Below are 27,801 nucleotides of genomic sequence, written 5' to 3'. Positions count from 1 at the left end.
GGTTCTTCCCACATTCCTAGAGGGTTTGGCTCAAGTGTGGTATGAGAAGCAGGCCGAAGACGTTCGCCAAAGCTGGCCAAGGTTGACAGCAGCAATGATTGAGTATTTTGGCAAAGAAGAGGAGCCGGAGAATGTGTACCTGTAGGTGGCAAACTTGAAGCAATCAGAAGGTGAGACGGCGCGTCGATATGTGGATCGAGCGGCCGTGCTCCTGGACCGTTTAATTGCCACACAGGAGGACAATGCCGGATTTCGAGCTGGAATGACTCAGCATGTGCTAGGCTACCTTGTAGCAGGAGCAAGTGATGAATTCCGCCTCAAGCTTAAATGGGAGAATCCAGAAACTATGGTGCTAGCACATGAGATTGCTCAAAAGTTTGATAAAGTTCAGTCTGACCCCGCTTCAAAGAAGATGATTGTCCCTCCACACCCCCCTCAATTCCTGCAACAACCTGGGGGGTCTAACTCAGGGGCATACCCCCACCCCTCATCAGGGATGTATCCACCGCCTCCACCTCAAATGTATGGTCCTCCCTTAGATGCTTACTCTCAACAAGGTGTATACTCTCACCCTTTGCCTCGAAGATTTCCCCAGCCTTGCCCACGAGGCCCCCTCCTTTCTACTCCCTCGGCCCCTCCACCTAAAGAGGCCCCCCCTGCAACAGAACCTGGAGTCAATGACCTAGCCAAGGACCTGAATGATCTTCGACTTGAGATGGTGGGCATCAGAAATCAAGCCAACTGCCCTCCAAGAGACCGTAATAATGTTGTATGCTACGAGTGCCACCAGAAGGGTCATTATCGCACGGAATGCCCCAATATTCCAAGGGTGAATCTTCTAAGTGAGTCTGGCACTGAGGATTCTGATGTAGAGATCCTTGACCTCGCGAAAAGAAGTCGTACCACCTCGGACCCCTCTCCAAATCGTGGACCGCCGGGCCGCCCTAGGAAGAAGGTGTCCTTCTCAGAGCCCTCAGATGCTAAAATGGTAGACCCACCAACACAAAAGACTAAAAGATCCCGTAGGAGTAAGTGGTGGAGTAAGTGGTCACCCTCGGATTTTCCCATCGGCTCGGGATAAGAAGACTATTCGGTCGTTCAGGACCTTGCTCATCGTTCTTTGAGCATCATGCTCCCTCAACTAATAGCATTAAGCCCTAAGGTGAGACGTGAGCTACAGCAAGGGCTCTCAACAAGGAGGAACGAGAAAAAGGGAAAGGTAAGAGAGGTATCTTCTATCTCTGAAGAAATTGATCGGCACCCACACACAGTCGATGTCATCATAGATAATTGCCGTGTCAAAAATGTGTGTGTTGATGGGGGAGCTGCATGTAATATCATGGTGCCCTAAATCATGAAGAAATTGAATTTGAAATGTACAAGGCGTTCCTCCACTCGAATCAAGGTAGCAGATGGTCGACGACTTGCCACCCTGTGAGTCATTGAGGATTTGCCCACCACTGTCAATGGGTTGACCACCACCGTTAATTTCTATGTAGTGGACATCGAAGATACAGGCAGGAGTTACCCAGCCATACTCGGGAGACCATGGTTGAGAAAGAGTGATGCAGTCAGCTATCGGAAGACAAGACACATGTCTTTTGGTGCTTCTAAGGAGAAGATCTCGGTGCAACCCGGTGCCACGGAACCAGAAGAAGAAGAGGAGCAAGACAATGATACTCTCTCATCCTCGGTGTCTGAATCAATGGAAGAATCAGACGGGGGGGAGGAATTCTCAGAGGAGGAAGTTTACATGATGGGGGTGTCTTCGACCTTGCCACCTGCAGAAAAGGTTACAGCTAGTCCTCAACACCTTGAATCTATGCTTTCCCCAGACCTCACTCCAAGTGAGAAAGACGAGTTCCTAGAAATGTTCAAAGATTTCCCTGACCTCTTTGCAACTAGCTACCACTACCTTCGCCATGTGACTGCCATAGAGCACAAGATAGAGCTGAAGCCTGATGCGAAGCCTGTGGCTCAGAAGTATCGGAGATTAGGGCCCCTGCAGACCGATGCTTTGCGCTCAGAGTTGTAGAAACTTGTAGAGGCTGGGTTTATTGTTCCGGTTCACAATACTAAATGGGTTTCACCAGTGGTAGTCACCCCAAAGAAAAACAACAAGTGGCGGATCTGCATCGACTATAAGAAACTCAATGCAACCACTAAGAGGGATCATCATCCTCTATCCTTTCAAGACCTCATTCTTGAGAAGGTAAGTGGTCTCGTCACGTAAGGAGCACGTCATGAAGGTTAGATTGGCCTTCCAAAGGGTCAATGATGCAAATGGCAGTCTCAACCCTGAGAAATGCACCATTGGAGCCACTCAAGGGAGGTTACTGGGACATATTGTCTCATCCGAGGGCGTCAAACCTGACCCCAAGAAGGTAGAAGCCATCCTCAAGCTCTCCCCGCCAACAACCAAACGTCAGGTACGCTCATTTGTCAATCTAGCAGGATACTATCGCCGCTTCATTGATCAATATGCTGCTTTGACACGACCCATGACTATGCTATTAATTGTAAAAGGGGGTTGTTCCAACTTGAAGAACGCTTTGATTGATTTAGAGGAGTGCCTTGATGTAACCCTTGTAGCAGCCATAGAAGTTGGGGATCCATGGTATGGTGGTATCTACAGGTTTCTGACTACTTTCTCCTTTCCTCTAGAAAGTACTAGCTATGAGAGAAAGAAGATCCGCAGAGATAGTAGGCGCTACACCCTCCTTGATAGGGTGTTGTACCGTCAAGGCATGGATGGGGTACTAAGACGGGATTGATGCAGATGAAGTGCCTAATGTATTGAAGCATTATCATGATGGATTTTGTGGAAGCCACTATGCCAGTGACTATACAGCTAAGAAGATTTTACATGCTGGATACTATTGGCCGACCTTGTTCAAGGATGTCACTTTGTATTGCAAAACCTGTGAACCATGCCAATTCTTTGGTAGAAAGTCCTGGGCAACATCACCCAGTGATGTCCATCCATCCGTTTCAGAAGTGGGGAATAGATTTTGTCGGGCCCTTGCCCATGACTGCCCGCAAAAAGAAGTATCTTTTGGTAGCCACTCAGTATGTCATTAAGTGGGCTGAAGCTATTGCCCTCCCCGCTGCAAATGGTAAGGTAGTTTCAAATTTCATATTTGAACGTATCTGCACAAGGTTTGGGACACCCATGGAGATTGTCTCTGACCATGGGAGTCCATTCTTAAATGAGGCAGTGGAGTTACTCATGAATCACATGGGTATTGATCATCACACTTCTAGCATCTATTATCCAGCATCCATGTGTCAAACAGAGCAATGGGTCTGTACAAGTTTAGGAGCTGCATGAACTATATGGCAAGAAGGTGATCAACAAGCGTTACCTCAAGCCTTTCTTTGTGCGTGATGGACCTAGGCATGGAAATGCTGTGCATTCCCTGCCTGGGGGGGGGGAACTGTTATGGATAAAATTGTCTAAGGAAAAAGGCATTAATATGTGTGTGTGTTTGTATATGTGGCAATAGTATAATAAAATATGGTGTGCATAGGGCCCAGGGTTGAGGTGGCAGGGCATGACCATATGCCACCCTTCCACGTAAGAGGACCCATAAGGTGTGTTGTACATAATCCATGGTAGTAATATTATAAAATGTAAGGTGGCATGGCTCCTCCTGTTGGAATACTGAAAGGAAAGAGTAGAGTGGACACAAAATCAGAATACTTGCTTATGGAATGAAGAAAAGTGAGGTCCTTAAGTAGGCACCTCATACAAGCTCACTGACATCACTGATGACTTCAGAGCTCCACAATCATCTCCTCAATCTGCTCCTAGATTCTCTCAATCATCCTATGTGGCTTTTCCACCACCTAACTGTGCTTGTGGGCACCTAACTGTGCCTCTAGCACTCACACATAGAAACATAAGGTGTGCCTGAGGCATACACCTTGAGATATCCCAACAAACCCCCCCTCAAGGAAATGCCTCAAGCTATGTCAAGGATACATCTAGTCTCATAGTTTCTCACGCCATCTCATGGTGGTCAAGGATAAATCTATGGCTAGGTTCTCATGCTAGCAAGGGTTTCCTTGGGTGTAAGGTAAACAGAAAGGGATACAAACAGACCTTCCAATGGTTATCTCTCCTACATGTACATGCACACAATGTCTGTAGGAGGTACCATGGAACAAACATACACATGGCCTACATCATAAGGTGACCAGAGGTGTTTACACACAACACACAATAATTTATTTTCATTCATTTTGGAGGACTATCCAGGCTGAGTACCTTGACATAAAAAGAGAGATCTGGAGCATACATAGAGATGATTTAAAATGCATAATCTTCATGGGATGCCTCATCTTGTGGAGGCAAATTCACTGTAAGTAGATTTGCATTTTCTGTCTTTGCTTTGTCTCTGCAAAACTTCTCACTATGGTTGTTTTTGCCACAGTGCTTGCATGGATTAACTTTGAAGCAGTCCTTTGAAAGGTGATTTGTCTTTCCACAGTGATTGCAAGGAGAATACTTGCCCTTCTGGAATTTCATAACATAAGCAGTGTCATTGCCTTTCCTTAACTCCATATGTCTTTCTTCTTCTTGGAGAGCTGAGATAATGCCTTCAAGGTTTGGATTGGGAAGATTCTTCAAAGTGCTTACAATGTGATCAAAACTTTCAGGCATACTCTTAAGTAGTACTGCCATAGCATCATCAGGGGTGATAGGAGAGTTGATAGAAGCTAACTGAGTCATAAGACTCCGCATATAGTTGACATGAGCAGCTAAAGTAGTATCACTTGCCATCTTTAATTCAAAGAAAGAGATTTTAAGTGATAGTTTAGATATGTGAGAGCTTGCACCAAAAATCAAATCTAGCTTCTGCCATGCTTCCGATGGAGACTCCAAGTCAGATATATGATGTATGTAATCATCACCCAAAGCTAAAGCAATTATACCATATGCTTTTTCTTCTCTTGCTGGATCCCTTGCCGGTCGTGTCGGAGCTGAAGATTCCCCAGCATTTGAGGCCGTAGAAGAAGCGGTAGGAGTAGATTTGACAAGTCCCCATAAGTTCTCCCGCATTAATGCAAATTTTACCTTCATTTGCCATGTATGGAACCCTTTTCCATTGAACTTCTCAAGATTATATAAAGTAGCCATGAGAGGGTCTAACCCAGATATTGGGCAGTGTCTATCTCTCTTACAAGGCAAAAAGAACTGCAATACTTCCAAAGTATAGCCACTTGATGTAGCAAATAGTAGTGACTAGATTTCAAACAATGATGCTTCTTCTTACATGCTTCATAGAAGTGGATGAAATAAACATTTTCCAATCAAAACCAGGTCTAGCAAGTCAAAACAAAACTGAATCCACACTTGTACTGAAGTTATTGAAAGCTTCAAAAAACCAGAAATGCTAGAGTAGCATTTTATGTAGCATCATCTTCAAAAACTTGTCCAAAACTGTCAAAACTGAAAAGCTGAACTTGGAGGGCTTGTAGCTCACTCTTCAAAGCAAGGAAAAGAGGGCTTTTTGAAGCAAAAGAAAGCTCATATACCAGAGAAGGTCCAGCACAGAGGTTGGACGAAATGGTGCGCACTTTTGCCCGGGAGAGTTGCTACAGGCTGAAACTGAGTTTTGACGATTTCTCCCTCGTTACTGAACCAAATGACCTGAAAAATGGCTCAAAATCTTCGTCTTGAGGTCGCCCATCTACTCCTAAGAGGGCTCAGGCAATGGCGGAGTATGCAGGGAGTATTGAGCAACAGAAGAAATTCGCTCTTTGGAGAATGGCAGCCACCACAGACGTTTTTTCTTCAATTGCTTGCAGGTGGAAGTTCGCCCATACTAGAGGAGTTTCCAGCTCAGAGGGTTTGGGCAATGGCTATTTGTAGATGGAGAACCAAGCTCTCAAATATTTTGGGAAGAAAGAGGAAAATGGAGAAGAAGAAGATGAAGAAGAAGATGATGATGTGGCAGAAATGGGCTCAAGGGGGATCAAAGGGCTCTGATACCATGTTGGAATACTGAAAGGAAAGAGTAGAGTGGACATAAAATCAGAATACTTGCTTATGGAATGAAGAAAAGTGAGGTCCTTAAGTAGGCACCTCATACAAGCTCACTGACATCACTGATGACTTCAGAGCTCCACAATCATCTCCTCAATCTGCTCCTAGATTCTCTCAATCATCCTATGTGGCTTTTCCACCACCTAACTGTGCTTGTGGGCACCTAACTGTGCCTCTAGCACTCACACATAGAAACATAAGGTGTGCCTGAGGCATACACCTTGAGATATCCCAACACCTCCATGTGCCCCCCCTCCACCTAGGCTACATTTAGTGAGATATGGCTCAAAGTCCATAGGAGAAGTAATATAAAATAGGTGGAGATGGATATTATATTGGGTTATTCCCTCCATATAGGATAGGCCTATGTGGGGGAGGTATAGATAGTCCAAGGATGCAAGTTAAATAATGGGGAAAGTAGGATGAGGTGGCAAGATTCCTTGTGCCAACCCTCCACTTATCCTCCTAGAGGTTTGAACATATTATAAAATTAGGAGAGACCAAGGGGGTATCATAGACTTGAGATATGGGGCTTGATTTATGTGGAAAAATGAGGCAAAGGGTTGTCGCACACAATTGAGAGTGCGTAACCGCCTAGCCCGCATGGGAGACTTTTCCACACACACCATGCATGTGGAAGGATGCATTTATTGGGAGAGAGCCCCTCTCTTGGTTATAAAAGGAGGGGGCTATTCCTTGATGGGAGACGCTCATTCTTGTAAAGCCACCTAGCTAGTACTTTGATATTTCCCTCTCATCCTTTCTTTCAAATAATGTATGGTCCTCTTCCCTTAATGTCTCCATCTTTACATTCCTCCTCCTATCATGTACATGCTTCTCTTCCCCCTCTCCCTTTCCCCTTGTGTCATAGTCTCCCTCTTCATTCCCTCCCCTTCTAATTCCTTTTCCCCTCCCATGATAATGTTTCGCCCTCACGATCTCCTTTCCTCTATGGCCCTCGAGCGTTGCCATGCTTAGCCTCTAGCCTCTGGTCTTGATTTCTTTTCCGGCTAATAGTGTGAGAGCACAATGAAACAAAATGGTAGTTCTCTATTATGGATTGTGAGAGAGAGGACTCTCTCTTATAGAAAGGGGGAAAAGGTAATACCTTCCCTACATAAGTGGCAATCAGCCCCTACATCAGTGGGAATCAGTCCCTACATCAGTGGGATTGCCTTTGGCTTACATCATCACTTAGGTCACACACTAGACACATCATAGCACTTGATGTGCCTTTACAACACACACAAACACACATGTGACTCCCCTAGATGCACACATGCACCATAGAGCAAGCCCTTGATCATACTTATCCCAACATACCCCCCCTCAAGGGGTTGCCTCTTGCAGTGTCAAGGATACATCTAGTCTCATAGTTTCTCATGTCATCTCATGGTGGTCAAGGATAAATCTATGGCTAGGATCTCATGCTAGCAAGGGTTCCCAAGGGCGTGAGGTTCACAGAAATGGGATAGTCAAAACACATATCACATGGTCTACATCATATGGTGACCAGAGGTGATTTACAAAAGACATAACATATGATATTCTTTTTGGAGTACTACTCCACGCAGAGAACCTCAAAATTTGACCAAGTGATGATAAACAAAAAATTCAAAGTGCTTAAAAAGCATAGTCTTTGTTTTCTTCATTTGCTGATGGAGTTCTTCCTTCAGCCAGATTTGCTTTGTTGTTGAAGTAGCCCTTCTTATCTTTGATCAACCAATTAGCTTCTTCTTTTGTAGACTTCTTTTCCACAACATTCCATATCCTCTTTTTCATAAGCATAAACTTGGCTTTTGTTTGCCAAGTATGGAAACTAGTTCCATCAAACTTATCAGAAAAGGTCTTAGCTTCCATGGCAAGGTCTTACCCGAGGGCAGTGTCTAGTGCCTTACAAGTGAAGTATGAGCAATAAAAAATAATCCTTCAAAGAGTAACAACTTGAATACTTTGACTTGGATTTCTCTATGTGACTTAAGTAAATGTAAAAGCATGAGGCAATTAGTCAGAACAACATTTATGCAAGATGTCTAAGCAAAGATGACCAAGAACATGCTAGAAAATGAGCATAGCAAACTAAAAATAAATCTTGGTCAAACTACCAGTCAAACTTTGACTGCCCAAAGTCAAACTTAGACTAGCATAGTCAAGCTTTCATGGCCAAAGAGGCAGCTCAAAATTCTGCTCCAAATCGTCATGTAGAGGCCGAAACTCAGAGGGATTTTGCAGTGGGGAGGAAGGAAAACATGTAGGGCTTCACCCTCAGAGAGGAATTTTGCAAATGATAAGCAGGTCGGCCAGCATTGTAGAAGAACCGCAGACTGTTTTTTTGACAAAATCGACCCAAATCTTGCTCGAAATGAGCTTTGACTTGATGAGCAACAAGGTAGTGATGTTGCCCAGCTCCCTCTGGAAGGAATTTGAAAATGTTGCTCTCCATAGTGAGAACTAGGAAGAAGGTCGACGCAGCTTCCTGAGGCAATGCCGCCCCGAAAATAGCGAGATAGCGTGTATGGCTTGTTCTGTATATTCGCCCTGACCTTGGGAAGACTCCTGAAAGATGAGAAGCTGAGAATGCGAGCTTGAAGAGAAATCTCACTTCCAAAATCGACTTTGGCAAGGGAAGGTGAAAGATGGAGGTGAGGAAGGAGATGATGATGTGGCACCTAACTAGGGTTTAGGCTAGAGAGAGCATCTAATGCTAGGCTAGGCTAGATCTAGAACCTAAAGCTCTGATACCAAGTGTAGAATCCCGTAGGATAGAATAGATGCATCTTGCAAGAGGTGTGAGAGCACAATGAAACAAAATGGTAGTTCTCTATTATGGATTGTGAGAGAGAGGACTCTCTCTTATAGAAAGGGGGAGAAGGTAATACCTTCCCTACATAAGTGGCAATCAGCCCCTACATCAGTGGGAATCAGTCCCTACATCAGTGGGATTGCCTTTGGCTTACATCATCACTTAGGTCACACACTAGACACATCATAGTACTTGATGTGCCTTTACAACACACACAAACACACATGTGACTCCCCTAGATGCACACATGCACCATAGAGCAAGCCCTTGATCATACTTATCCCAACAGATGTATGCAAGAACCAACTGGCTCGAGGGCCTCCGAAGCCCCCTACACTAGCATAGATCCACCTCATTCTTCTGCTCCTTACGTAGCCTCTAGATTAAGGGGGACTATATCCAACATGTTTGGATGTTTAGGCCGAATGGATTCAGTAGAAATGGACAACCCTTTTGCCAATATGCCCATGGAAAGGATGGCCAGCGCGATGACAACCAGTCCTTGAGCCACAGGCAGGGACTGAGGCCATTTTTGTGGACTTAGGACTCACAGTCTTCACTGGGCACCCTGACCCAGAGCGCATGGATGACGAAGACCCGTGGATGAGGGACTTCGCAAGACAAAACCATGGCCTTGGAAACTCACGAGACTTCCAAGAGGGAAACCATGATGAACCCCTGACCTTCTAGGTGCCCCCACATTTGCCATTAGGTCACAAGCCACCAGCTATGTGCCCTTCCTAGTCCCACCCTATAGACCAATGCAAGGAGCATCCATGCAGTTGCCTGTTAACCCGCTTCTTCAGGGAGTCTGACAGTTTACTCCCTCAATTACAACCCCAATTTCAAGGGAGTAGGCTTTACAATCCCAACGTCATACCAATCTTAGCTGAGCTGAGTGGGTGAGCTCCCCCTTTGTCCACGGACCTAAGGCCTGACTGCCCCACTGCTCCTCCACCCTGCCCCTTCCGCCCTATCGCCTCCCCTTTGCCGACCTTCCACCCCGCAGCCCCTCCCGCATTGCTCCTCCTCCCCGCTATCTCGCCTCCCCCGTCATCTATCCCCTCTGCCATCTTGCCTCCCCCGTCATCTATCCCCTCTGCCTCTTCCGCCCTCTTCTCCGCAACTCTCTTCCCCCGCCTCCTCTGCACTCCTTCACTCCCTCCTTCTCTCATCCCTCTTTCTCTCCTTTCTTTCCTTCTACCTCCCCTTCTGTCCTCTCCACCTCTCTCCTCCGCCTCTTCGCCTCCCCCTCCCCCCCCTCTTTTCTCCTCTTCCTTCCTATAGCGAGAGCATTTGTGCTTGTCAAAGTGAAAGAAGACCTTGGTGGTGACCCTTGGCTGGCCACAGGAGCTCTATGGCAGCACCCTCAAATCCCACAGCCATTAAGGTTCTTCCTTCCCCGGTTGACAAGTAACAGGTACAGCAGGCAGTTCAGTCCCTCCAAGACAAGGTGCTCATGGGCAGAATTGTGGGCCTCACGCCTACACAGAGACAGGTACGAGAGTGGATCCAGGCGAGCTTGACATTAGAGGGCGACCACATCCAAGAGGTCACCATATATGGAAGAGGCATATTCCTCATCCAGCTGAGCTCCCTAGACATTGCCTCAACACTCGTGGAGCAGAGCCCCATACTCCTTGGCCCGCATCTAGTGTATCTCTTTCCTTGGTACCATGGCTTTATAGTGGAGAAAATGGACACGACACACCATGTTTCCCGTTTTCCAATTACGCTCTGCTTCCCAGGGCTCCCAAAGGAGTATCAAGCCATCCTCCCCTGCATTGGTCGAGCATCCTCTCCTCCATTTGGCACCATGCTCGAGTCTCCGCCAGAGTCAGCCGCCTAAGTTGTAGCAGATGACGGGGTCCCCATGATCAAACTGATGATTGAGAGCCCAGAGTTCCTCCCAGAGTTGATCCTCCTAGAGACTCTCAAAGGGGGCACACTTCGCCAACGAGTGGAGATTTCTGGGTTACCAGGCCAGTGTCTTTGGTGCAGACAGATGGGTCACCTAGCCAAAGATTGCCCCCGTGGCCATGGTCCAGCGCCTCCCCTCCCACCCCCGCAGAGCAAGCAAAGTCAGCAAACCAGAGTCCAACACCCCCTCAGACAGGAGCAGCAGGTGTCTCAAACCCCTGGGTGACTCCCTCAAAAGGGGATTGGACCTAGGTTAAAAAGAAAAAGAAACCAAGAAAACAGGCTTGCAAGCGCCGCAGGTAGAGGGCCAGACGCAGAGAGAGAGAGAGAGAGAGAGAGAGAGAGAGAGAGAGAGAAGGGGGGGGGGGTTGGTCCGCGAGACACTTGAGGAGGAGCAAAAAAGTAGGAGCCCTTACGTGGAGATCCACTCCCCCAGCGAGAGGGGCCACCGCCCAACTAGATGATCCTACTGTGATGGAGGTTCAACGACCGCATCCACCCTTGCATCAACAGCGAGCCCCAGGAGTTCTTGATGAGGCGATGACGGACATTAGCAAAGTCACATTAGGAAGTTTTTTTGGAACAGGAACCCACTCACAGGAGAGCCTTGTTCTCTCCACCCCCATCCTCATGAGCTAGACCATAGTGAGTTGGAATGTGCACGGGTTCCACAACTGTGCTCGTAGTCAACCGCAGTACTTGATACTCCAGCAAGAGTTGCAGAGGGCAGTGGTAGGGCAGAAAGTGGACATCCTTTTGATTCAGGAGCATATGTTCTCAACAACATACATCAGATGGTGACACCACCTTCTCCCAAGGAGAGGCCCGGAGGAGTGGTCCCCTGCAGTAGGACAAAGCGGAGGGGTCTGCATCTCGGTTTCACAAACTTTGGCTCCAGAGGTCTACGATCAAGGTGAGCTTATCCTAGGACGGGCAGTTTGGATGGAGTTAGGGCAGGAGAGTCCAGGATTGGGATCTTGAATGTGTATGCCCCAGCGTGCACACACCACCGCCCGGCCTTTTGGAGGAGACTGTCAGAGTGTCTTTCGGATATAGACTCTTGGATTGTTGGAGGGGACTTCAACAACCTAGAGTTTGGGTAAGACAAGCAGGGCGGCGCCTCCTTCTTTGAGATGCCAGCAGTAGCAGAGTGTAGCACCTGGGAGCAGTTCATTTCCATGATCAGCAGCGGAGACCCATGGCGAGAGCCAGATTTCAGCAGGGAACCTGGCAGCCTTCTCTTCTCTTACGGATAGAGGAGACACGATGGACTGCTTGAGAGACTAGACCATTTCTATGTTGGGGACTGGGCACTGCACAGAGGCGACTCTACCGGGATTTTGGCACGTACTACGATGTCAAACCGGTAGTAATTCAATTAGATCAGCCCTGCCGAGGTCTTTCCCACAAGGGGGTCTGCATTCCAGAGGACCTCCTACAGGATGAGGAGATCCAGTAGCTCATGGCAAATATTTGGGAGTAGTCAGAGATGACACCGTGCAAGGGTTGCAAGGGCTGTTAGAACATGAAGTCAAAGTGAGTGATATTTGTGTGTATTTGGTCTCGTGAGTCCTAGACATGCTACGTGTCATATTGGGAGTTATCCCATGTACACATGGCTTTCTAGAGTCTAGTGTCACACTATATATGTGTTGTACTTGTCTAGTTTTATCATATTAGTCAACATCAAGCTATCTATTCATGTGAGTACTTTGGTTATCATTGCTTTGCACTTGTCTCTTCATTTCCAGCTTTTCCATTTCCTTTCCATTCCATTCCTGTGCCATCATGTGGTATCAGAGCTAGCTTTCCTCAAGGAATGAGGGGGCCTTGAAGCTCACCTCATAACTATGGAGAGGCTAGCTCCTCCACTCCCTCTCCTCCTACCCAAGCCTCGCCATGAACATGTTGCATGAAGGAGCTGATCTACATCGACATGTGCTACTGATGCTCACGCTGCCCACTATCTTCCCGAAGATGCTGCGCACCATTATCTCTAGTTATTGCCCGACTTGATGCAGACCGACTTGCTCTTCATACTTTTCCTTGGTCAACATGTTTCTCCCATGCTCTGCCACAGGCCCTGTTCGTGACTGATTTCCTGATCGTCCTGTTGCACGCCATTCTAATTTTTTGCCCACGAGTTTCGTTCTGCCCCAACATATCCTTTGAATCTGCATTGCTTATCTACAGCTGTTCATCACCTATCTCTTGGGCTGATCTCCCGAGTAGAGGTAGCGAGGTAGGCAAAAGTTTTCTATGTGGCTGCTATGCGTTTGCATTCTGCCCACGCTTTCATCTGCAAACTACCTAGTTCGTGATTACCCAATTACAAGATGAGCTGCAAGCTGGAGTCTAGATTCTGATCTAATGACGTTCCTCTTTCTTTATTTGGAGTTATGTTCTTGATTTTCTTCAAACGCCATCAAAATTGTGCCATCTCCAAATCTGTTGCTCGACATTTGCTGCGCACTATCTCCTGGATATTTTGTGACCGATTACTTTAACACATAAAGTTGATGAGTTAGCTCCCTAAAATTTTGGGGCTTTTTTGTTTCTTGTCTTCCCTTGGCATACTTGAAGCCTGTGCTATGTAAATCTTTTGGGGATTTGCAAAATCCATGTAAAATCATTATTTATTTGTATTTTGTATTTAAGGATTTTGCTACCTTAAGCAAAATTAAACCCCATTGAGGCTTATTTCTGACATCTGTTGATTCTCTGACCGGCATTTTGAGAGTTACCATGTGAGTGCTCCATGTAGCTACCCCATGGACTTCACCGACATCTTTATTGGGGCATTCCTACTTAGTACTTCATTGACATCTTCATCGACACACAGGAATGGGCACTCATATGTGCTGGCAGCTGCTTGGAGGACATCTCTTACTCAAAGAGGTCTATATTTATGCTATATGCTTGATGTATTTGGGTTCTCTGCCCTCGGCAGTCCCCCTAAAATGATTGTCATAAAGTGTCATTGAGTTAATAAAGGTTCACAGCCTTGGATTGTCCTCCTAAAATGTTGTAATCTTTCTTGCTTTTTCATGTCTGACTCCCCACCATTCTATTATGGAGTCAGGGGGGGGGGATGTATTGTGGGAGCCATTCTATTGGCTTTGATGGGTCTCTTTATCAGGCCTGGCCGAGTTGCAGGATGTTGGTGTATTCTCTCGACCTATGAGTGGGTCATGTAGCCATGCTATGATATGAGCCTTTGAGCTACATGGGGTGCATAGATTAGCAGTCCATCATTGTCATATTCTATTCTTGTCTTCATTCCAGTAGTCCCTCACCTTTCCTTCATGGGGGGATGTTAGAACATGAAGTCAAAGTGAGTGATATTTGTGTGTATTTGGTCTAGTGAGTCCTAGACATGCCACGTGTCATATTGGGAGCTATCCCATATGCACATGGCTTTCTAGAGTCTAGTGTCACACTATATATGTGTTGTACTTGTATAGTCACTTATGGCCGTTGGGGCTGAACCCCACAATAAAGACCTTTCTCAATGTCTCCCAGTTGATCTTCTCTTCTGGGGTGAGAGCCCTATATCATCGGCCTGCTTTGCCATCCAAGCTGAGACCAAACACATTGGCCATCTCTAGGTCTCCGAGAGCGCCAACATATCAGTCAACATCAAGCTATCTATTCATGCGAGTACTTTGGTTATCACATTGCTTTGCACTTGTCTCTTCATTTTCAGCTTTTCCATTCCGTTCCTGTGCCATCATGGGCTTTGTGGGTGGCCGATGCGATCCAGAGGAGCAGTGAGGAGTTACAGGCTCACATCCTTAGGCAGAGGAGGACTCTTTAGGAGCGCGAGCGGGCTTTGAGGAGAGACCTCGTCTCCATAGAGCAGCTCAGGGAGCAAGACCTAGGTTCTCAGTGGCTTAGCGACAAGTTCGAGAGTGATCGCTTGGAGTTCCAAGACACAGAGATTTGGTCGGTTGAGTTCTCCTATCATTCTTCCCGAGTCCGGTGGGTACAGCAGGGGGACAGGATTTTTCAGACCACTGGGCCCCAATCGACAGGCACATAGCTGCAGTGTCTCCGAGATCAGCAGGACATCATGCACACTAACCGCAGGGGATATTCGACCTTACCACAGATTTTTACAGCCATCTTTTTCAGACGGAGAGGATGACTCCAATTGGTATTGTGGCCCAAGAGGTAGTTTGGGATCAAGTTCCGCCGTCAGTAGTCTCACAAGATTTATGTAGTAGACTGGAGGAGCCTTTCATGGATGAGGAGCTCTGGGCCCTCAAGGCTTTCTCGACCCAGAAGTGTCCTGGTGAGGATGGCTTGACTCCGGCCTTCTTCCAAAACTTCTGGGAGATTATCTCCACCTCTTTCCGACTAGCATGCCAGGAGATTTTTGACATGGACACCCTCCCTCAGTCCCTAAGCAGGGGGTGGATTTATTTGATCCCGAAAGGAGGAGATAGGTGAGATATCCAGTAGTGGAGACCGATCACTCTGCCTGACACTACATACAAGATCCTCGCCAAGATCTTGAGCTTGCGGTTACGGCCCCATCTTACTGACATTATCCACGACACAGAGATAGGGTGTCCACAAGCACAGCATCCTAGACAACATCTTCACATTCTCGGAGGCAATGGATTGGTCTAGGGAGGAGTCATAGCCGCTAGCCGTCCTTCTCTTTGATTTTGAGAGGACCTACAATAGGGTGGAGTGGTCCTTCTTGGAGGGTACTATGCGGAGATTGGGTTTCTCAAACAGATGGATCAGAGGAGTTTCTGCACTTTATGCGGAGAGCTCTAGCCAGATGCTTGTCAAAGGACACATGGGCAAGGCCTGTCCTCTCTCTCACTCAGTCCGACAAGGCTACCCACTCGCTCCCTTTCTCTTCTTGTTTGTGGCGGAGGCTTTGGGCTACTACTTGCGATCACAGGTTGTAGGCCTCATAGGGTTGAGACTCCCAATCAGACAGGAGGAGGAACTGCTTGAATCTAAGTTTGCATATGACACGTCTTGTATATTGAGGGCACCACAGCGAGTTTGGAGAGAGTCAGGGGAGCGTTGGCTATTTACTGCAAGGCCTCGGGTGCACGGATCAATTGGACGAAGTCCATAGATTTCTTCATGAGCTATGAGGAGACACAAGAGATTCATGAGTGAGGGAGTGACTTTGGCTTCGTATGGATACCGTGGGACAGACAGCGAGATACCTCGGTTGCCAAGTTGGTATTGACATTACAGGAGAGCAGCAGATCACCCCAGTCCTTGAGAGTGTTTGGCGCAAGCTTCTCTAATGGAGCTCGCTCTCCCTAGCAAGTCGTGCCTTAGTGGCAAACCAGGTCCTTCTTGCCACGGCCTGGTATATCGCCTCATGCTAGTGGTTTCATAGGAGATGCATTGGGCAGCTCTGATGGTTGGTTTGGAACTTCCTTTAGGCAGGTTCGGGCAACACGCAGAATACTAGAGCTCGGGTCGCTTGACAAACGGTGATCATGCCGGAGGCACTGGGAGGTGTGGGTATCATTGATCCGGAGATGTAGAGGAGAGCCCTTCTAGGCAAGTTGGTTGTTCGCGGCCTCACCCTAGGTGCAGAGCCTTGGATGCTCCTCTTACAGCGAGGGCTTCTCAGGAACACCCCATGCATCGGAGGAAAGTGGCAGCCTTCACACACATGGATCTTCTCAGAGGCCCCCCTTATAGGGAAGGGTTTCCCCTTGATGAGGAGCCTTCACAGGGTCTGGAAGAGACTAGTAGGGGATCTCATTCGTGCTCCGCCCAGATGCAGAGAGGAGTTTGAGCGGAAGCTGGGCACAGTGGGACAGTGGTCCGGTCGGGTCTTTTGGCAGATGGAGCAGATTAGCCATGGAGATAGAGGAAAGGCTTGGTGCTGTACCGCATTTGTGAGGGGCAAGGCAGCAGATGAGAGAGATTGACCTAGCCATCCCCCAGTCCTGGTGAAAGGGACTTCGCGTTTGGAGGGACAGCATTTGGTTGGGGCAGTTTTCTCGAACTGGTATCCCCTTGAGGATGATGATGTAGCGAGGTAGCCCGCAAGGACCTGGAGGTCTACTTCATCTGCTCACTGAGAGAGACCCTGAGATGGATGGGAGTCTTGATGGGATCCGCTGGCAGATGATCCGAGTGGTGGGACGTTTGGGAAAGGAGTGGCACATTAACCCTCCCAGTATCTCAGAGCAGCATGCCCCCAGATGGCACCTCTGGCTGTGGGAGGGTAGACCCTTGAGGGAGGTCTAGTGGGATCTTGGAGAGTGGTTCTGGCCCTCTAGTGGCGGCCTTGTCGAGCAGATGGACAAGGTGCCCTTCTTTTCCTACACCACAAGTATTGGCAAGAGGCTTCAGATGGACTCTTCGAGGTGGACCCCCTTGAGGGTGGGTGACCCAGAGAGTGCCCTCGGAGGTCCCCGTTCCAAGTTTTGGACGTGGTTATGGTTCAGTTTACGGGGCCGAGGAAGATATCCTACTTCTTCTACCTGGCTGCCCACGAAGGCTTGCCCATTGGACCATGGTTGGAGCAGATGCGAGTAGAGGGGCAGTGCTATTGTTGCTCTGCTGGTTTCCTAGAGACGATCCCGCATTGCCTTTGGAGCTATCGTAGAGCAGCAAGGATCTTCATGGGAGCCCTCAGGATCATGACCCGTATGCAAAGTCTGCAAAGGGACTACACCTGGGGGATGGTGGCCTGGTTGACTGACGGAGGACATGCGTTCCAGATTGATGAGATCTCCCCAGCCTACCAAATACAGGGTCAGAGCATTCAGAGGATAGCGCTCCATGAGGCAGTCCCTCCGGATAGCCCAGCTCCCCCTTCTCCTCCGAAAGGTAGTGTTTGGGAGGTGGTAGCCAGTATCATTGCATGGAACATTTGGGTGGCTTACTGTAGTCTCATGATGGGTGAGCATCCGGTTTCACCCTTGGCTACCCTGATTGCCATTTGGCACGATATCATCTACACTATATGCTCCACCTAGGAGCGTGGGGCTCCAGGCTCTAGAGCGACTATCGAGAGGTGTGCTCGTTTTTGCAAGGCTTGGCGTGCATGAGTTTTCTACATTTTCACTCTGCGAGGGATTTGCTAGTTGTATAGTCCCCCCACCTGGGTATTAGCCCCTGTACCAGAGATCCCCTAGGCAGTGAGCTAGGTTTTTTTTTTTTTCATGAAAAAGACTTCTATTAAGTAAGAACAAAAACCCGCGAGAGCAAGCTCAAAGCGGAATACATCATGAAATCATGAGGATAATAAAAAACCCCCTCAGAGTGAGGTGGAAAGAAACCAAGGCTGAGGCTGAAAGTGCCATCTCAACCCTGTAGTAGATTCAGAGAAGAAAGGAGAATCCTTCCATTCCCTGAAGAAAGAAACCCTCCTAGCTGAGGCTGCACGGGAGTCCCCCTGCATACCCGTCCATACGGCCATCAGAGTGTGTACGATGTCTGTCCAGATACTAGCCAATGTGTGCGAGGGATGAATCTGAGTACCCTCCATAGCCTCTGTGCATCTGGATCTCCAGATATGCCAGGCTGCTATGCTCGCTATAATCTCCCAAAAAGTATCCACAGAGGCATGTACAGCTGTAAAAGGACGGTGTGGAACCACATCCAACGAGCAGAGCTCAACCCTGACGTCGAACCGAAATGGCCCGGGAGGAGTCAAGTCCCTCATAGAAAACCTGAGGTCCTGTAAGAGAAAGCCAAGCCACCGAGCCCCAAGTCATAAAGAGTGGGGAATGGGCAAAGTGACTGAAGATCCTGGCTATCCCCATCCAAATCAATCTCGCCTGTCTGCAATCCCATAAGCAATGCTGAATAGACTCCGAAGCAGAAAGGCAACGAGGGCAAGTAGGGTCGGCTCCGAATCTGGACCTCCAAAGGTTCACTGCAATCCCTCCATGAATAGAAAGCCAAAAGAAGATAGTGATCTTTCTATTCCTGTGGGATTTCCAGAGCCTCCTCCAGAAGTACCTCTACTGATCCGCAGTAATACCAAAAGTCTCCCAATGAGGAACTCTGGAGGGTCTCCAGCCTCTACTACTGAGCTGAAATCTCCTGGCATTACTGACCGTGTAACGAAAGAAGGGGATGGTCTTCTCTCGATGCCCCGCGTCAATCCACTCCCACTCTCCGGGGTCCCACTGTAAATACCTGATGGGAACTCCTCCATAGAGCCAAAGTCTCCAAGACCCGGTGGAGAGTAACTGGGGGTCAGGGTCTAAGAACCACTCTGAATCTGATCCCTGCATCAAAAGGCCTACGACCCTGATAGGCTGAAAAGCAGACTCAAGCAATATATCATCTGTAGATCTGAGCAATCTGCCACCATCCTGGACACTGAAAACCAAAGCATCCTCCTGTGCATCTCGGAAGGCTAAGACCTGAAGTGGAACCCCGCCTCTCGAGAAAGTACCTGCCCAAGTGGAGGTAGTGAGAGGCATATCATCAGCCTCTGGAAGGGCTGTCTCAATCTGCAAGATCCTCCCTGCACTCCCTCTGAGATGTCCTGTCAACCTTGACTTGGTTTCCTCTGGAAGCCTACGGAAGGCTTTCCAAGATCCTAAAGAAGAAGCAGGTCCCCTCTCCCACCTGGCCCACTGCATGTAGGGTGAGGCACCCAGTGGTCTGCCACGATCATCTAAAATACTGTCGTTCCACATGATGGGCTGCCTATCAACCCCCTGTAAGCAATTCAGGCATCTCGCCAGAGTCCCAAATGGCCTGCATGGCTGACGTAATATAGTCTCCAATCATATCCCAAAATGCAATGAAAAAAGACGGGGTGAGGCCATCTAAACCTGGGCACTTGCCCTTGTGAAGGGCTGAAAGTGCAGTCCTGAACTCTGTGTTGGTGAAAGGTGCGTCAAGTAGAACCTGCATATCCGGATTCACCAACACTGGGATACTCTGCCAAATAGCCTGTCTAGCATCCTCTATATCGTGTGTCTCAGGATCAGCAGTAAGGAGGGTGGCATAGAAATCTGAAGCTATGCGTAAGACGTCATCTGGCTCTATCTGTAAAACCCCATGTGAGTCAATAAGCTTAGATACAATCTCTCTACTATGTCTAGGGCCAAGAGTAGAGAAAAAGTGTTTATTGACTCTACCACCCATCTGAATCCAGAAGGACTCCCGTGCATGAAAGGCATACTCTGCTCTCTCTGATCAAGCAATAACTGCAGATGAGCCCTCGCTGCAACAAGGCGCTCCTGAATCCAAGCATCTGAAGGCCGTTTCTGCTCTTCCCTCTACAAAGCTGCTAACTGCTGGCGAACACCAATCTCACGTCTGAGAATATCTCGTCTTCTGGTAGAAGCAACTGAGCAGTAAAAGTCGCTAATACCAGAGAGGGCAGCGGCTAAATGTGAAGGATGTGGCTGCCCTCCCTGGACATGAGCAAACCATATCCGTAGGGATGCCTCTGTAAGGTCCTCCTCTGTGTAAAAGGCATCTGGAATCCTGATGCTGGTAGATCGGCCTCTCAAGTGAGGCTCTGAGATAGCCAGAACAACAGGGAGATGGTCTGAGGTGGAAACCCCCGCAGCAATGCATACCGATCCACCTCTGTCTAGTGCCCAGTCATCTACATAAAATCTATCAATGCGTGCATGAATAGGCATCTGTTGCCTCCTGTTCGACCAAGAGAACAGGAGGGACTGTGGCTGAATAAGAAAGGCATCATCACACCAAGTATCTCTGCCACAGAAATGGAAAAGGAAGGCATCCCAAGCTGCTCTCTCCAAAGAGTGAAGTCCGCCTTCTCTACCCCCTTTTTTGTCTGAAGGTAACTCGACCATGTTAAAGTCACCTCCAATCACCCAAGAATCCAAAATGGGGGCCCAGGAGAGCAAAGTCTTCCACATAAGGACACGTTCCCCTCTAATGTTGGAGGCATATAGGTTGAGGAAGCCAACCTTACGCCCTCCAATCAAAAGAATAATCCACTAAGCTCTAGAGGGGATAATGACTCCGTGCCCAACAACTAAGGGGAGAACCGAATGCGAAACTGAAATAGAAGTGCCACCCCTAGTGCCCAATGCAGGCGACCAAAAAGTATGTCCTGAAAGCAACTTGCCTGACTTGGCACAATCTCTATAATCCAGCTTGTGCTCTTGATTAAATAATATATCAATGGGACCCCCAGTAACACCTGGATGAAGCTGATCCCGGATCAGCTGTCTACGGCGGCGATGTGGGACGCCACCTAGGCCCTGTATGTTCCAACTGATAATCCTCATCGACGGGAGGATGTAGAGTGGAACACCTTACCCGACCTAGTGGCGGAAACAAACCCCTCAACAGGGGAAGACCTCCTGCTCGAGGAAGGAGGAAAGGAACCCAGTGGAGGAAAGTCAATAGGGGAAAGAATCCTGGCACCTGAAGAAGAAGCCCTGTCAATAGGAAATCCAACCCCTGGCTCCCCAAAAGTAGCGGGCACAAACTCCTCCTCTGGGAAATCTGAACTCTCTGCCAAGGCTGAAAACGAGTTCCTGTAGAGCAATCCAGACACCGGAGTACGAAGGATCCCTTGTGAAGGAAGAGGATCAACAGTGTAAGCTATCCCCTTCCCCCTGTCCAAGGGAGGGAGTGAGGAAGGCTCTCTACCCGGTGTCTGCCCAGTCGCGGAAATCTCTCCGTCCTCAAGAGGAACATCTGGCAGTGCTGGATCTAAGGAAGAAGCTGCAACTGGGGAGGAGGTCGAAGCTTCAGCGTCTCGGACTGTGCAAGGTGAGACAGGAAGGACAGCTCGAGGTGAAGCAGAGTCTACTAAGGTACCCTCGTGAACTGAAGGAGGGACCTGCACACGTACTGGAACCCACTGTAAAGCGTCGCGTGTGCCTGAGGGAGATGGGGGTCGAGGAGCAGGTGAAGGACCTGTACCACCCCCCTGACGAGGCCGAGGAATAGGTACTGGACCTGTACCACCACCTGACTGAGCAGGACCGCCACGTGTGAAGAACGAGGAGCAGGAGCTGGACCTGTACCACCCCTCTGTCGAGGTCGAGGGGCAAGTGCCGGGTCTAATCCCCCCCCCTGTCGGTGCCCTAAGGCGGTAGCTGTACCAGAGGGCTTCTTAGGCCTTTTCTTCTTCCTGGGACAATCCCTGGCAAAGTGTCCCGAGGTCCTGCAAATCCTGCACTGGTCCTGCCTGCCTGAAATCTCCACTCTCTGGCGAAAAAAGGAACCATCCGGGCGCTGTATCATGACGTGGTCCATCTCGAGGTTAGGATCCTTGCAAAGGACCCTAACTCTAGGAACCCCATCAGCCTTGGTTGCCTCTGCTGCAGTCAATGGCAACCCAGGGAGGGGTGGGATCTCAGCAACTGCGCCAAAATGCTCCCCAATAACAGAAAGAAGTCGATGGTAAACCTGGGGAAGCCCGGGGAACCTGATGAAGAGCGAGAAGAACTTCTTATCTGCCTCTACTGGATCGAAACCAAGGTGAAAGGCTTCAAAGAAGATCTTTCTGTGTCCCAGGTGTAAAAACTCGGCCTTGAGCACAGTGCTCGCAGTCTCTGGAGTGTCAAAAACAACCTGGAAAAAACCTCGTCCCAGAAGGCGAACATCTACCAATCGAGGAGCGAGGTCTGAGGGGAGAGCCGCAAGCATCCAGTCTCTAGCTTGGGATCTGGAAGGGTGAGACCCGAAGAAGCGTGCAGTGAGCTAGGTTTCTGTGGAGCAGGCTGGTTTTTTCCATACTCAGCACCTTCGGCGCTGTTGTTTTGTATGAAGTTTTTCAAGCATTAATAAAAGGTTCCTTTCTTTGAAAAAAATAAAAAATAAAAAAAATCCCAACATCAGCACCGCAGCAAACCAATGGATCCCACTACTAGGGCAAGCTTTAGGCTGCCTCTACGTCCTATTAGGCCCACAACAGTGCCACCTCCTCAAGCTTCCCAAACAGTGCTATCGGACGAGGCGATGTGCATTCTAGTGGATGCACTAGGGAGGGGGGCCGCTCCACCCCCAGCTGTACCCATATTTCTAGCAGGGAACACCAATCCCTCTAGGAGTCGACCCATAGCCATCTCCAAGCTGATAACTAATTTTTCGAGGAAGTAAATTCGGCCTCCCACATGGAGCGATTTGAGCAAATATATGAAGCATTCGGTGCTCCCGGAGATCTGGAAATGGTTATCACATTCGGTCTTAGCCTAAATGGCAAGGCAGGCCAATGGTATAGGGCCCTTAGTCCCGAGGATAAAGCCAATCGGGAGGTGTTGCGGAAAGCCTTCATTGTAGGGTTTGTTCCCAATGGTCACAAGTGGAGCCCGATTAATCAGTTGTACAAGGTGAACCGTGAAACAGAATGAGGAGTCCCTTTGAGACTACATTGCTAGGATCAAACACCTCAATTCCCACTGTGAACCACATGAGAGGATGAGTGACAAGCGACAACTGCCACGCTTCCTCATCGGATTGGTGGACCCAAAGTATGAGAACTTACGCAATATCATAGACATGATTTTTTATTTTATTTTCAAGAAAAGTACTTCATTAAGTATGAATAAAAACCGCAAAGCAAGCTCAAGTGCGGGAGTACATCATGTCAAGCATGAGAAAAAACAGCTCAGAATGAGCAAACAAAAATCCCAGGTGGCGGCTAAAAATGCCACCTCATCTCTGAAGGAGAGTTAGAGAAGAAAGAACAATCCTTCCAGACTCTGAGAAAGGCAACCCTCCTAGCAGTAGCAGTCCTGGAGGTTCCCTGTATGCTTCTCCTTCTCAATCATGGACATGATTGAGGAGGAGGAGCAAGAAGGTACATGCTTGGGAGGATCTACATCTCCATAACATACTCTCGGCATCAGACTTGGTTTTCCTTCCTTGTGAGCAGAGATCTCTCACTTCTATACGTAGGCATTTTTGGTTTATTTTTCTTCTTGTGATCCAGTAAGCATTTGCTCCTAGATATTGACGTATTCATCTTTTTTTTTTTCAGTGATGTATCTGGTGACTTACTATTCTACATAGCTTGGTGTTACTCTTGTCTATAGCATGGTGTTGCTTTCATCATCTTGGGTCATTTTCATAAACTGTATAGCCATGAGCATACTCTTACATGAAGGAACATAGTGGAGTAGGGAGAGGAGATAGGGTAGGAAGGAAAGAGAGCTATGGAGGACGGAAGCAAAGGAAACAACTAGAAGGTATTAAAGATATAATGAAAGAGCATGAACCAAAGGAAAGTACTCATATGTAGACCAAAGTGCTTGTAGGCTCGATTAGATTGAGAGTGATTTTACTTATGTAGACCAAAGTGCTTGTAGGCTCAATTAGATTGAGAGTGATTTGACTAAGTGACAAGTATAAGCCTTTATAGGATAGGAACACACACTAGAGTGCACAAATGTATATGGGATAGCTCCCAAAGTGGCACGTGGCACTCACACATAAAACCACTACTAGAACTCCTAGTAAACACACTCTTTGGCTATGATTTCTCAACATCCTCCCTCCAAGCAAAGAGTGTGAGACCCAACACGCAAGGAGTAGACGATCCCCCCTCCACCGCAATACTGCAAAGAGAAAGTCCAACTATCCAACACCTCCCGTGTGATAGTGACTTCTCAGTCCCAGATTGCGCCCGGCAAGGATAGACCATCACTCGTCACCCCCCTTACTCTGAACCAGGTGGTCAATACAATCATACCAAAGTAAAAGACAATACAATCATTTTGGGGGACAACCCAGGGAAGAGTACCTTTATTGAATCCCAAGACATTTATTTTAGAGGGACTACTCAAGGCAGAGAACAGTTATTTGAGCCATATATAAAATAGAAATTATTTCATTCTTCCTACAAGAGAAGGGGGTTTGAATATCATTGACCCGAATCTACAATGCAGAGCTTTACTCTGCAAGGTCATCGTGAGAGGACTTATGCTAGGGCAAGAGCCTTGGAAGGATTTCTTTATCATATGCATACAGTCTCGCACGCCCACTTCAGGAGAGGATTGGACACACAGTACCAGATGGGTTTTCACCACAGCCCACCTCATATCTCCCTCTTCCCCTCTTATGGTTGCTATCCTGAAAGCATAGGCTAGCTTCAGGAGTACTCTTTGTAGGATTCCCCCATCCACCCGTGAAGAGATTGAAAGGCAGCCTATCATGTGGAATGACAGGATTTTGGATGAGCATGGTAGACCACTTGGAGCTTCTCCTTACATGCAGTGGCCAAGATGGGAGAGAGGCCCTGCATCTACTGTGGGAGCATGGAAAGCCTTCAGGAAGCTTCTTGTAGACCAACAGGCCTAGATGGTTCTTAATCTCAGAGGGAGTGCAGGGAGAGTCCGACAGATTGATGCAGCCTTGCCCTTGGATTGAGTGGACACAGATGACATGCCTATTACTTGCTCCACCTGGATGGGGGCATTTTCCAGACTGGGAGTTCCTTTACAGGTGATTGCTTTTCATGACACATATGAGGATGCCTTAGTCTTTGATGTTTCTTCGGGGGGCAGGCTGTCCAGATCCACAGACGATATCTTGTTGGAGGTACCGTTTCAGCCAGTCGGGATAGTGGGCTTCATGGAGCATGGCTCTCTTTCCCAGTGGTACTTGGATCCTGACCCGCTTCTCATCTCCCTGGGCTCATGGAGGCTGAGGCTCTATGGAGGTGTCCCAACTAAGTTTTTGTAGTGGGACCCTGGGGAATGGGAGTGGATAGATGAAGGGCACCGAGAGAAGGTCATAGCATGAGTTGGCTTTAATGATGGGATTAGGTCCAAGTGTTAGACCCTTTAAAAGGGCCCAGTTAGTATACCTTGTATACTGGTGCCCTATAGATAAGAATGCAGTCTATATGTATGATCCGTGGGCTCATTTAAAGGGATCCCTTTGGATATTGGGACCTTGAGCAAGCCTATGCCCCGTTTGATGGAACACTGGAATGAGTGGACTCCCGTGATATGGGACATAGGGTTGTGGCGTTAGAGTGGACTCCCATGGTATGGGACACATGGTTAGGGTTGTGTTGTTTTGTAGGTCTTGGCGTTAGAGTGGAATGTAAAATACACCCAGGCTTGACACTTGCAAATGATGCTGACTTGGAATCTAAGATGATGATAGAAAATGACAAAGAATGCTATGAAATTCTCGACGATGCCTTATTGGAAGAGGAGAACATAGAAATATGTGATGCTTGGAATTTGAAGATGCTTGCATTATGTCTTCTCCTTTTGCTAATCACCAGCTACATTGTGAAGTTGTCAATAAGGAGGTAAATCTCACACACCGCCCAAGTGAAGTTTGGATGGTATCCAAGTATACTAATCCATTGTTGTGTGCATATAGACAATCGTTGCTAGATTCTACTCACTTGGATGTGGAGATAGATGCTTATCTTCAATATATAAAGAGCATTTATAGTTTTGCACATGATACATCTTCACATAATGTATTTGATCAAGGAACTTCTTATATTTCTCCAGCAATATCTTGTACCTCTGATCAAGGAAATCCTTCTCTTTATCCAATGGTACACTGTGTATTTGATCAAGGCAAGGATACTCTAGGATGCACCCGTGAGTATTGGCATATGTTCTTTTATGATCAACCACCTTGTTGGCCAGCAGACCCCCAAGACAAGCTTGGGGATCTGTTGGGAGGAAAGATGTGACAACAAAAAATGATATTTTCTTTTGAAACCTGTGGGCGGATTTGTGGGGCCCGCAAGGTGACAAAAGCTAGCCATGGAGACAAAGAACCAAGAAGCGTGACAGAGAAGTTGGTGGCAGGAGACGGCTCTTTGCAGCTACTCTCGTTGCAGCTCGTCAATCTTTTGATGTTGACTACTTTATTTCATGTAATCATTAATGTGGGTTTGACACTAATTAGAATAATTAGTAAAAATGATTGCAAATGTGATTATGAGTGGACTGCATTATTGTAAATACCACGGGTATGAATTATAAATACCTTGGTATAGGGATAGAATGGTTTGAGAGATATATTATTTGCTTTGTAATTGGGAAAATAGAAATGAGTCATGTATTTTGAGTGGGCCAGATGACTGCATGGCCTCCATAATGTACTAAAATAATATGGAGAGCACATGCCAAGCACATGGAGGGCATGTGGAGGAGTGTGGAAGAGTGTAAAGTCAAGAGGAATCCTTCTATAATTCCAAGGTGGTATATGGAGGATGTTGACATATGGAAAAGAGAGGGTCCCTATGGGCTCCAAGGGAAAAGACTCTTGACTTTCTCAAATTTTAAAGAGTCATGAGGATCTTGTGATGGGAAACTTGTCAAAATGTGCCCCAAAGGACATTTGATGGTGACCCATGTCCTTATGTCACCAGGGGGTGAAGAAATTTACTGGCTGAAAATGTAACAAGGTGAAGGAGGGTGAGAATTGCTCTAAGAAGATAAAGAGTGAGTGTCTCTTTAAGTTTCATCTAATTCCCAAATCTCTTCTCTCTTCTTCAATTTGTGGGTTGAGACGTGACCAAAACCAAACCCCCAGTTTTGTGTCGGACTACCTGGAGTGTTTTTCTCTTGGCTACTTCTTTCATAGTTATTAGAAGTCTATTTCGTGAAAAAAACACATGGTATTCAATTCGCAAAAGTTACATAGGTGAGAAAAAGGGTTTTAGAATTCAAATGTAGATTTGTGAAATTTTGAAAATTTTGGAACCAAATAGTTGATGCAAAATTTATAAAGCATGCCAATATACCTAACACACTCTGCTTCAGGAATCCACAATCAATCACACCAACAATGCTCACATGCTGAAAACGTATCATTAAGGAATCATCACTTACCACCATTCCCATTCTTCTGTATGCGAAGTTGCTTGAGGGATTCTGTGTGCCATAGCTTGATAAATCCTTCTTGCGTAGAGCTCACATATGTTTGAATTGCACCTAAAACTATAATCTGTAGATCAAGCCAATTAAATTATATGCATGATATCAAATGCGCATCACTCTAACAAACACGGCAGTCTATTATTTCTCAAATTTCATTTTCTGTAAGTGCCTTGGCTTGAGAAATAGTTTCTTGGTTTGATCTTCCATCCCAATGG

General features: G+C 47.4%; 1 protein-coding gene across 1 annotated transcript in view; it reads right to left on the bottom strand.

Annotated features, from left to right (window-relative positions):
* Positions 1-27,801, bottom strand: part of LOC147900987 (uncharacterized) — a 594,828-nt gene that overhangs the window by 482,436 nt on the left and 84,591 nt on the right. Inside the window, exon 7 of the mRNA XM_087376414.1 lies at positions 27,539-27,653. Within this exon, the coding sequence (XP_087232540.1) occupies positions 27,539-27,653 (115 nt within the window). The remainder of the gene's footprint in view (positions 1-27,538; positions 27,654-27,801) is intronic.

This window comes from Dipteris shenzhenensis, chromosome 6 (genome assembly GCF_047967505.1).
Source record: "Dipteris shenzhenensis isolate YYH24624 ecotype China chromosome 6, Dip_SZ_1.0, whole genome shotgun sequence".
In the NCBI taxonomy this organism is placed as follows: Eukaryota; Viridiplantae; Streptophyta; class Polypodiopsida; order Gleicheniales; family Dipteridaceae; genus Dipteris; species Dipteris shenzhenensis.
The sequence above is the reverse complement of the archived record's forward strand: the minus strand, read 5'-3'. Positions and strand labels throughout refer to the sequence as shown.